This window comes from Odontesthes bonariensis, chromosome 4 (assembly GCF_027942865.1).
Source record: "Odontesthes bonariensis isolate fOdoBon6 chromosome 4, fOdoBon6.hap1, whole genome shotgun sequence".
NCBI classification, from domain to species: domain Eukaryota; kingdom Metazoa; phylum Chordata; class Actinopteri; order Atheriniformes; family Atherinopsidae; genus Odontesthes; species Odontesthes bonariensis.
The window spans coordinates 2,525,961-2,538,467 of NC_134509.1; the positions used below are offsets into that span (position 1 = coordinate 2,525,961).

Below are 12,507 nucleotides of genomic sequence, written 5' to 3' on the forward strand. Positions count from 1 at the left end.
CATTATCTTACCAGCCACGTGTGCATCTGAATAAGTGAGAAGGATGGGGTGTAAGCCACAGTCTGAGGTAAAAAAACCCCACCTTGTATTAACAGTGGCACATTCCTCCTAATACAATAAAAAAATCTAATATACAACACGCAGAGAGTGAGTAATCACTGTGCAAAAACTCCAATTCATTCCTCACTGTCTGGATTCATTCTTCACTGAAATCGACCAGTCAATTAGGCTCTGTGCATTCCTCGTCTTTCTCCATTTCTCTCCCGGTTACACACATCTTCTCACCTCTCTCTCCACAATCAAGGCTTTTTCTCAATCCCAATTTTTGGGTGCAGTTTTGTAAGATTTAACAGGCCAGACATTAAATGATGTTTGCAAAAAAAACTTATAGAAATGAGAAGAATGGTTCCTTTGTCCAGCTTCTGCAGTCATGTGCCGGGTGCCTGACTGTGCATGTAAAGCTGGCCCTGCTGTGGCCTTAGCTTGCAGCTTACAGCCCTCTCCCTCCCATCTGCTTCTCCTGTCACTCTGGTCCTCACTCCCTCCGTTCCTCGGTCCCTCTCCCCGTATCTCTCCCCGTTCATATTTGACAGAAAGCCAGCCTGCTGTTAAAACATCTGTGCTGGAGAGCGGCTGAGCCTCCAAACAGAAAGCGTGATAGGCTAAAAGAGGGCCGGATAATAAGAGTTTATTTATTGGGAACCTGTGCATTTATGCTGCAACACCATTCACCATATGTCCGTCTCTTGTAAATGAGAGCGTGTCAGTAAGTGCCAGGAAGACAGCAAGCGACCAGCTGTTTGCCTCTCAAGAACTATAAAGTATGCTCAGGGATGGACACAAGCAAACACACAGGCTGTGTTCAAAACCGCATACTTCTCCTACTACTCCTACTACTCATACTAACTTTAACTTTTTTAAGTTCCCGGATGCATACTAGATTCTCCGAAATGTTGGGTATGCATCATGAGGTTACTACTCATACTCAAACTACCCAAGATGCAACGTAACGTGACGTCGCCGATCGTCATTTCCTGTCAAAACGGCAGTTTCAAGCTAGCTACAACGAGGGTAGGTTCACTTCCTGTTTTCAAAACAAAAGCACCAATTGTATGGTAATGGCTTTCCCTATGATAAAAGGCAACGGGTATTTTATTTTGTGAAAATAACCGGAAGTGCGTTACTCACTGCGGCTAGCTTTAGTAGCACCGAATTCGTGGGAACAAAATTGTAAACAGCCGGTATTTTGTCAGGTTTTCAACACGTTGGGGATCTAAACGACTACTTTCTCACCTGAAAATGTTTCAAATGTTGCTAAAGTTTACAGAGTTTAGAGCTTAAGAGAAATCAGCTTCAGGCCGGCTGATTTCAGCTCGGGCAGGAGTGAAATGCATTGTGGGTAAACGCTCTGCATACTGTCTGATCGACGAGTATGCAGTATGCAAGTATGTAGTATGTAGTAGGCGGTTTCGAACACAGCCACACACACACACACACACACACACACACACACACACACACATATATACGTACTGTTTTCAGAGAGCTCCAACACGTAGTACAGGAGAGGGGAGTTTCCATCGAAGGGGCGGAGCCAGGACAGGTGGACGGAGCGCGAGTCCGAGTCATTGAGACGAGCCGTCAGGGAGCGAGGGGAATGTGGCAGCTCACTGAACAGAGCAGAAAGCAGAAAAACACCCGGCACTGTTTACATTCTATCTCCTGAAATAAAACCTCGCTCCTCCGACACCATGACCTTCTCAGGTGTGGGAGGTGGGAGCCAATAACAGCGGCTCATTTATTCAGCTTGACTAAGAGAAAATGAGGAAATGTGAAGCAGCAAGCCTGACTCAGTTTTAAGGTAACGGAGAAAATTCTGCTAGCATGTCTATTACAGCTGCATATACAGACGATAATGACCTGTAAGCAGAGATGGGGACTCGAGTCGACTCGAGTCACTGTTTTGATGACTTGTGACTTGACTTGACAAAAAAAGAAAAAGACTTGAGACTCGACTCAGATTTGGAAGTCAAAGACTCGGCACTTAACTTGACTTGAGACACGATGACTTGAATGACTTGAGTGTTATTCAGTTCATGTTTTCAGTTTGAATATAAAATTAATAATTAAAAATAATAATATCGATTACCCGTTTGAGAATGGTGTCATGATTGGATCGCTACCCTGTCAGTCAGCCATGCCCTCTCTGCATACCTTAGTGTTTATTGGAGAGAATAAACTCATATCAGATATGCATCAACATGTCAGCGGGACCGAGAGTCGTTGTCTTCGGCTTCTGTAATCACCATTTTGACGACAAAAGACGAACAGCACAGTGCAAGACATGCGGCATCAACATCTCAGACAGCCAGACGACAACTTCCAACTTTGTTCGTCATTTAAAGATCCATTCTGACCAGTAAGTGCTGTCAAATTAGCTAATATTATCCTGTTAGCCTAGTTGGTAGTTAGCTAACGTTAGCTTGATATGATACGGGGTGGGGGACAGCTACTTATATCTTTGTCTTTTCACTTTATTAAGATCAGATTCTGCAGGTAAAATTGCAATAATAAGGTGACTTGACTTTCCCAAGACAAAATTACTTGGGACTTACTTAAGACTTGAAAGCTAAGACTAGAGACTTACTTGAGACTTGAAAGCTAAGACTTGGGACTTACTTGAGACCTGAAAGCTAAGACTTGGGACTTACTTGAGACTTTAAAGCTAAGACTTGGGACTTACTCGAGACTTGAAAGCTAAGACTTGGGACTTACTTGAGACTTGAAAGCTAAGACTTGGGACTTACTTGAGACCTGAAAGCTAAGACTTGGGACTTACTTGAGACTTGAAAGCTAAGACTTGGGACTTACTTGAGACTTGAAAGCTAAGACTTGAGACTTACTTGAGACTTTAAAGCTAAGACTTGAGACTTGAAAGCTAAGACTTGAGACTTACTTGAGACTTGAAAGCTAAGACTTGGGACTTACTTGAGACTTGAAAGCTAAGACTTGAGACTTACTTGAGACTTGAAAGCTAAGACTTGGGACTTACTTGAGACTTTAAAGCTAAGACTTGGGACTTACTTTAGACTTGAAAGCTAAGACTTACTTGAGACTTGAAAGCTAAGACTTGGGACTTACTTTAGATTTGAAAGCTAAGACTTACTTGAGACTTGAAAGCTAAGACTTGGGACTTACTTGAGACCTGAAAGCTAAGACTTGGGACTTACTTGAGACTTGAAAGCTAAGACTTGGGACTTACTTGAGACTTGAAAGCTAAGACTTGGGACTTACTTGAGACTTGAAAGCTAAGACTTGAGACTTACTTGAGACTTGAAAGCTAAGACTTGGGACTTACTTGAGACTTGAAAGCTAAGACTTGAGACTTACTTGAGACTTGAAAGCTAAGACTTGGGACTTACTTGAGACTTTAAAGCTAAGACTTGGGACTTACTTTAGACTTGAAAGCTAAGACTTGAGACTTACTTGAGACTTGAAAGCTAAGACTTGGGACTTACTTGAGACTTGAAAGCTAAGACTTGGGACTTACTTGAGACCTGAAAGCTAAGACTTGGGACTTACTTGAGACTTGAAAGCTAAGACTTGAGACTTACTTGAGACTTGAAAGCTAAGACTTGGGACTTACTTGAGACTTGAAAGCTAAGACTTGGGACTTACTTGAGACCTGAAAGCTAAGACTTGGGACTTACTTGAGACTTTAAAGCTAAGACTTGAGACTTATTTGAGACTTGAAAGCTAAGACTTGGGACTTACTTGAGACTTGAAAGCTAAGACTTGAGACTTACTTGAGACTTGAAAGCTAAGACTTGGGACTTACTTGAGACTTGAAAGCTAAGACTTGAGACTTACTTGAGACTTGAAAGCTAAGACTTGGGACTTACTTGAGACTTGAAAGCTAAGACTTGGGACTTACTTGAGACCTGAAAGCTAAGACTTGGGACTTACTTGAGACTTTAAAGCTAAGACTTGAGACTTATTTGAGACTTGAAAGCTAAGACTTGGGACTTACTTGAGACTTGAAAGCTAAGACTTGAGACTTACTTGAGACTTGAAAGCTAAGACTTGGGACTTACTTGAGACTTGAAAGCTAAAACTTGAGACTTACTTGAGACTTGAAAGCTAAGACTTGAGACTTACTTGAGACTTGAAAGCTAAGACTTGGGACTTACTTGAGACTTGAAAGCTAAGACTTGGGACTTACTTGAGACCTGAAAGCTAAGACTTGGGACTTACTTGAGACTTGAAAGCTAAGACTTGAGACTTACTTGAGACTTGAAAGCTAAGACTTGGGACTTACTTGAGACTTGAAAGCTAAGACTTGGGACTTACTTGAGACTTGAAAGCTAAGACTTGGGACTTACTTGAGACTTTAAAGCTAAGACTTGGGACTTACTTGAGACTTGAAAGCTAAGACTTGGGACTTACTTGAGACTTGAAAGCTAAGACTTGGGACTTACTTGAGACTTTAAAGCTAAGACTTGAGACTTACTTGAGACTTGAAAGCTAAGACTTGAGACTTACTTGAGACTTGAGACTAACTTGAGACTTGAAAGCTAAGACTTGAGACTTACTTGAGACTTGAGACTTACTTGAGACTTGAAAGCTAAGACTTGAGACTTGAAAGCTAAGACTTGAGACTTACTTGAGACTTGAAAGCTAAGACTTGGGACTTACTTGAGACTTGAAAGCTAAGACTTGAGACTTGCACATGTGTGACTTGGTCCCATCTCTGCCTGCAAGCATTCGTATCAGGAGACCATGACTGAAATAACTCTGACAGTCACATCTTATCTTCCTTAATCTGGGTTTATTCGAATAAACTTTGGCTCGTATGAGGCATCCGTGCTTGTTTGGTTTCTTAGCAGAACCATGTTATCGATCTCCAAGTCCAATAGGCTTGAGTCCAAACTGAAAATACAACATGAACGCCGAGACCCTCACAATATGACTTCAGACTCTTGGCCAGGCTATTTCTTGGCTGCAAGAGTTGCCAAGGAGATTTGGAAAAAGTCTCATCTGCCAAGCAGCCAAGAAAAGTTCGCTCAGAACCCCACAAGCCCATAACATGACAACTTGCAGCTTTAACACTTTTTGTACAGATTAAGCGAACGAGATATAATGTGTTAATTAGTGAGCTCCGAATGTGCTGGCAGGATCTTTTCTCTGACACACTTAAATAAGCAGTTTGTGCCCGTGTCTAGTTTCTGCAAAGCTAATGGAATCATGTGCTTGCAGTAACTTTAAATTTACCATCACAAAATGATATGAGTGGAATGAATCCTCTCAGGTTTCTATAGGTTTTCAACATCTCAGTAAAATGGGTCTGTCTGTTACTGTCTGTTTTCCAACTTATGAACAGCCCTGCATTAACATGCGGGGACCATTTATTAGACCGATGTTTCATTTCTGCGTGCTGGTATTCTATTAAACATGAGCAATTGGAATAATGTTGCCTCTGACACCCTCGTTAGCTCTTGGATATGGGCCAGCATCGGTTCCACAGGGTGATACCTTTCATATATGGCTTTTGTTTGCACGATTCTTATTCTTTACACGTTCAGCATAACCACAAAAATATCTCACTGCATCTATTAAAAATACATTTTCGGAACATTTTCACATCCCCCTGCAGAGATTCGGGGCGTCCTCGTCACGTTATCTATAAAGTAAACAATACAGATACATTCATGAAAGTAATAAAGAGAATTTACACATCCGATCAGGCCAATTTCAGCGTATCACGGCTTGAAAGAGAAGATGAAAAAAAAGAAAGCAGAACTCGGGGCTCTTCTATGTGTGAGCGGGGGAAGCAGGTGCAGCAACACACGACAGGATTGAAGATGTTTACACACCAAACAAACATATTAAGAGTGAAACCGCGGTAAAAGAGATTATCTATTGTGTCCAGACTGGCTGCATCTCATATTCATGAGCTTATTAATTATTTCTAAGCAATCACAGATGTGGGAATATGCTGACCGAGGTCTCTTCTCTGATAGTGTGCAAGCTCCTGTTGGTTTGCATTAGACCAGAGATACTCATTGTGCGGCTCCTCAAGCTCTAACTGGCGGCTCGCACTCGCATAGCAGCTTATAACAATATGGTAACAATAACAATACATTTTTTCAAATAACATACAGCGAATACTGCACAGTGTTAAGTATTTTTATTAAGTTTGCGTTTTTGTAGTATTAAAGGGATAATCCGGAGTAAAATGCACTTTAGATCAATTTACGGGATGTTGGGAGTACATACGTTGAGTTGACATCAAAATCATGTCATTCGGATGTGTTTTGAGAATTTCGATTTGACCGTTTTTAGCCAAAAGTCGTTAGCCTGGAAGTGAGAGGGGCATATCGTTTCGCCGCTACAAAACGCTATTTTTAAACCTCTTCTACAGCTCCAAACAACATAACACTTACGTGGTAGTGAGTAGAGGGTCCCTAAAGCCAAACCGAAGTGTCCCGAGGTCTTCATGTGGTCGGATAGAGAGTCCAGAATGAATTTAATCAAGCCAGTGCCTGCTCTCAATCAGAGCCTCTTCCGTCAACAGGAGGCTATCTCACGCGAGACATCACGTCACGTGACATTTCAAAGTTCCAACCTGTTAGTAAGCTAGGCTTTGCTGTTGCATACAACTTCATTTCACTTTCGAAAGAAATACTGGACTATGTTTGTAAAAAAAAACGGCAACGAAATTGTGACTTTCCAGAGCGAGTTACTCCACACTCGGCAATCAACTACGGACTCACGTGACGTGACTTTTGGCTAAAAACGGTCAAATCGAAATTCTCAAAACACATCTGAATGACATGATTTTGATGTCAACTCAACGTATGTACTCCCAACATCCCGTAAATAGATCTGAAGTGCATTTTACTCCGGATTATCCCTTTAAGTATTTTTATTAAGTATTAATTAAGGCTTAATTGTGTTTCCTAAAGGGGGCTCTGTTAAACCTGGCAACGCAGCCCGATTAAACTGCAGAGCACGCTAGCTTCTTTAGCCAGCGCCAGATGCAGGCACAATGGATCAGTTTTAATTAAAAGGGAAAAACCAGCACAGAAACCATGCTCATCCTGAATGTCTCACTATGATTACAATAACAAACTACAAATACAACATGAAGAAAGTCGAGGACATGCACGCCAGCTTCTGCTCATCCCAGTATTAAGGTAAATGTGGTCTTAACTGAAAATGTATTGGCTGTGTTGTTTCTTTGTCTGTGGGATGTTTTATATGTAGAAATGCATATTTGCAAAAGGGGGACTTTAGTATGTTGTGGTAAAAGTGTCTCTTCCCTTGATTTTGCTGCAAATGTGGCTCTGGTGAAAAAAATAGTGAGTATCACTGGTTTAGATGATGCAAGTTTACAAACGTTTACCTTGGAACCGTTATTTCTGTTTGTTTTGTTCTACAGTTCAACATGAATCCATAAAAAAGGGACAGAAAGGCAGCAGGAAAAATGGATGAAGGGAAAGATGGAGTAGTATATCAAGCCGTGACAGCGGTGATGGAAGCGAGGCGGCAGCGAGGGGAATTGGAGCCATTGTTTTCTTCTCTGAGCTGACATGATCATATTAATTACTGACTGAGCATAAAGAGCGTTAGAGCAACTACCATCAGCACCCCTCACACAAAACGCACTCTCACAGAGACGAGAACGAGTCTTGCGGGAGTTGAACCGATAACCTGCTGGTAATTAGTCTGTCTCCTCAGCCGTCGGCGTCTGTTAGCCTCTATGACCCGATGCTACCAAGCTAACGAGAATGTCAGTCGCACATGTGGACACGTGTGAATACAACTGTACAGACACAGTCATGCAGTGTTGAAAAGAAAACCCCTTCCATTTCCGTCATGTTTTCACACGGCTGTAAACACCGATCTGCTCCCTCCCTTTGTGTCTGACATGAATAACCTCTTTTCTCTCCATAATTCAGAAGGATTTGGACTAATGTTCTGTCTCCCTACTCTACCATGCAATTACATGAATATATCAAAAGTACCTTTTATAAATATATTACCAAAGTGCCTATTAATATATAAAAGCCACTACCTGTTCTCTGACAGCAGCTGTAATGAGGCTGCATGGGTCGGAGTGTGAGACACGCTCAAGATATGTGTGTGTGGCATGTTGGAATGTGAACTCCAGTGGAAAACTGCTCATTTAGACATGAACGTATGGCTGCACATATACCCAGAGGTGGGTAGTAACGAGTTACATTTACTTGAGTAGTTTTTGAAAAAATTATACTTTTAGGAGTAGTTTTAAATCTCTATACTTTTTACTTTTCCTTGAGTAGATGTGTGCAGCAGAAACTGTCCTCTTACTCCGCTACATTAGGCTACAATGAGCTGGTTACTTTTCTTCTTACCTCTTTGGTATTCTACGCCTCATTATTTTTATCCCCCCGCGTACGCCTCATTTTAATGTTTTATTCTGACAGAGAGAGAGACTTCCGCCAAAGGCTCTACCACCTGACTGTGTTCCACCAATCAGACGCAGCCGTGCAGTCTGGTCACGTGACCATACTCGATCTCAGCGGCGGGACGGGTTAGCTTTAGCATTAGCAGTCGTAGCAAACAAAGAAAGAAACAGATGAAAAATGTCAGAACCAACGGTGGGAAATGAAGACGCAGACGAGGCCTCATACTGAAAGCATGTTTACCTTACAAAGAGTGAGAAACAGCAGCTACATTATGTGTCTTCTGTGTCAACCAAAACAAACGCACATTTCAGCAGAAACTCAACATCTAACTTGAGGAAACATGTAGCGCTAAGTTTCCTAAACTCGTTTTTCCCCCCATGGATAGGTGAATGTTTGTTTTTTAGGTTCCATATGGGTTACATATGTTTTAAACATTTCCTAAGTCTCTTTTATTCTTTATTGAAGTTCTTGAATTTACCTGGATTATTTTAATTTAAGCTATTTTGTAATTAATTAATTCATTTTAATTTATTTTATCAATTGGATGAACTCTAATTTGTCTAAAGATGATTATTTAGTATTTTTGTCTGTCTGATTGAATGCTTGTGTTAAAGGGGAACTGCGGTATTTCCAACATTAAGCCTCTTTTCTGAGTCGTCTGCAATGTTTTAGAACCCCCCTCACCGCTTTTTTGATGTTTACTGCTGTCTCCGGTATTTGCCTAATTTTGATTCTTCTCAACCTGCTTCAGAACGGCAAGTCATGCGCATGTCCAAAAAGGTCCGTAAAAGCACCATAAACGTCCGTTTTCAAAATCATCAACTCACCGGAGTGGTTACTGGTGTGCACTGGTAATCCATATCAAATTTCGTTGCGAAAAGTTGCTTCTGTCTGTGTCTGTGTTTTATTTGACATTTTGTACTGGATGTTCGTTGATATTACTCCGCCACCGCGAAGAAAATAGTGCGAGCATGAACGAGCTGCCAAATAAAACACAGACACAGACAGAAGCAACTTTTCGCAACGAAATTTGATATGGATTACCAGTGCACACCAGTAACCACTCCGGTGAGTTGATGATTTTGAAAACGGACGTTTATGGTGCTTTTACGGACCTTTTTGGACATGTGCATGACTTGCCGTTCTGAAGCAGGTTGAGAAGAATCAAAATTAGGCAAATACCAGAGACAGCAGTAAACATCAAAAAAGCGGTGAGGGGGGTTCTAAAACATTGCAGACGACTCAGAAAAGAGGCTTAATGTTGGAAATACCGCAGTTCCCCTTTAAGTGATATTTTAGACGTTACTCAACAGTTACTCAGTACTTGAGTAGTTTTTTCACCGAGCACTTTTTTACTCTTACTCAAGTAATTATTTGGATGAATACTTTTTACTTTTACTTGAGTCATATTATTCTGAAGTAACAGCACTTTTACTTGAGTACAATGTTTGGCTGCTCTGCCCACCTCGGCATATATCATACTGAAAGAGTAGTATGGTTGCTGAAGCAAAGAGCAGGGAGTGTATTCCATATAGAGGTGGTCTTGAGTCAGATAAGTTATCACACATTTGGTAACATTTTCTAACAACAGCTACGGTTATAGTTCAACCTGGCTACCGACCGCCATCCTTGTCCTTGCATGCACGAGAGAGGAAGCAAGTCGTGGTTAGAAAGTGAGCTAATCGACAGCCTGAAAATGATGCTTTTAGCCATCTGACAAAAGAAACAGATGGAAAGCGTGTGCAGAGCGCCTCGGTTGGACGTACACATGCAGGAGTGATTCAGTCTAAAACTGTATTATTATCTGGGTGTAACTTCAATTTATGTATTTCTAGTGTCATGTAAAACTGCTTACTGGAACTTGGTTGAACTCGTAAGAACATGGAAACAAGTTCAAAATAATGTAAGAAACCTGTCTGCTGCTTTGCCTGAGTTACATCTTAAATACAATTTATCTTCTATACTCCACAATTGTCACGCCATGGGACTCATGTTTTTAGTTTTATGTTACGTTTTTGTGTTTCAGTTCATGTCTTGGTTGATTTTTAGTCTTGCCATTGGTTTTCCCCTCACTTCCCATAACTGTTAATTAGTTCATTCCCCTCACCTGTCCAGTTTCACAAGCTGCACCTAATCACTCATTCCCTATTTAGTTTCCAGTCTCCCCTCTCAGTTGGTTGGTTCTTTGTTAGATATTCCTGACCTGTTCGTTCCTTGTCCTTCATGCCATGCCACGCCCTGACTAAAGCTAAGTATTTATTTATTTATCCATGCCATGTTAAGCCCTTTGTTTTGTTTCCAAGTATTTATCCCCAGTTAAGTTTTTTGATATCCGGTTCAGCCGCGCCTTTGGTTTGTACTTTGTCGTTTTGAGTCCTGTGAATAAATCCAGTTTTCTTTTTGAAGTCCGCATACGTGTCCTACCTTCCCCACACCTTCACCCCAAAACCTGACAACAATAAGGTTTCCTCCTGACCAATCAAATCCGAAATTTGAATCCAGACGGCCAGACCAAAGACAAAAAGCATATATAAATAAATCTCAGACTTCTATCTCAAGAAGCAAAACAAACTGGTCTTCATAAAGAAGTTCTCCATGGATCCACACAGAAGCAAATTACTGATAAGTTCCATCCATCCATTATCTATACCGCTGAATCCGTCGGTCGGGTCGCGGGGGGGCTGGAGCCTATCCCAGCGGTCAATGGGCAAGGGGCGGGGTACACCCTGGACAGGCCGCCAGTCCATCACAGGGCCACACAGAGACAAACGAGACAAACAACCATGCACACACTCACACTCACTCCTAAGGACGATTTTAGAGATGCCAATTAACCTAACATGCATGTTTTTGGATGGTGGGAGGAAGCCGGAGTACCCGGAGAGAACCCACGCATACACAGGGAGAACATGCAGACTCCACACAGAAAGGCCCCAGCCGGGAGTTGAACCTGGAACCTTCTTGCTGTGAGGTGACGGTGCTAACCACCACACCACCGTGCAGCCCATTACTGATAACTTCTCCGTTTAAAATCATAAGAACGACCAGGTGGAAGGGTGCTGCTCCTCCAACTCACAAGCAGTGGTTACGTGACCTTATGTCGTGTTTGGGATTGGAAAGAATTAGATGCTCTCTTCAACACTCAACTGGTAAATTTGAAAAAAACATGGGGGCCCTTTCTTAACTCATTTCAAAATATACAATAATCCTCAAGATTAATTTATTTTATTGAAATGTGCTCCGTTCTGTCAGGGATAAGAATGTAGTGCGTGGACCTCCTGGGCAGTGACCTGGGATTACTTTGTAGGGATTCATTTTCTGTATATTATATTATTTTATCTCTGTGCCAGATAAACACTTCTTTGTATTCACAAACCGTATGCATAAAAGGAAAAAAACTTAATAAAAAGACAGTGATTAAAATCATAAGAACACGTGTTTGTGTCGCACAAAACGAGGAGAAATTATCCTCAGAACTCACATGACTTCGAGGCGTGCAGAGCGAGAATCATTGCCAGCTCGTGATGTCACAGTGCAGGTGTAGTCACCGATGTCACCTGACCACGTCTGTCCAATGGTGAGAGAGCCCTGCCGCACGGAGACGCGGCCGCCGCTGCTCGGAAGAACCAGCACGCCACTGCGGTCCCACCTGAAGCTGCAACAGAGGCGGTGTTTTTGTAAAGACTGAAGACAGCAACACGAAGCGCTTCAGTGGGAAAGAGACGAGTTTAATGAGAACGCTGATGAGCGGGTACCTGGTATCGATTCTGGGGTCATGTGTAGCGTTACAGTCCAGAACAGCGGTGGTTCCTTTGATAACACGCTGGTCTGTTGGAGGCACCGAGATAACTGTGCGACCTGACAGGTAACGGGGAGAAAATGCAGAGAGAGAAGGAGGCAGAAGGAGCAGCGAAAAGCAGTTAGAATTCTCCTCTCGAATCAAGATAAACGGCGCAGTCTTGGTTAGCATGTGTGCATGAGAACGAGTGGTGCTCAGCAACAACAAGGTGTGGATCTGTCCACAGGAACTATCAGAATTATACCGGACTCGAGCATG

The 12,507-nt window shown here is 42.0% G+C and overlaps 1 protein-coding gene across 2 annotated transcripts in view; it reads right to left on the bottom strand.

Annotated features, from left to right (window-relative positions):
• Positions 1–12,507, bottom strand: part of LOC142378219 (protein sidekick-1-like) — a 364,323-nt gene that overhangs the window by 107,074 nt on the left and 244,742 nt on the right. For both annotated transcript variants that reach the window (XM_075462488.1, XM_075462487.1), the window contains 3 exons: positions 12,206–12,308; positions 11,932–12,105; positions 1,534–1,670 (listed from right to left, as the gene is read on the bottom strand). In XM_075462488.1, coding sequence (XP_075318603.1) covers positions 1,534–1,670; positions 11,932–12,105; positions 12,206–12,308 — 414 coding nt within the window. The remainder of the gene's footprint in view (positions 1–1,533; positions 1,671–11,931; positions 12,106–12,205; positions 12,309–12,507) is intronic.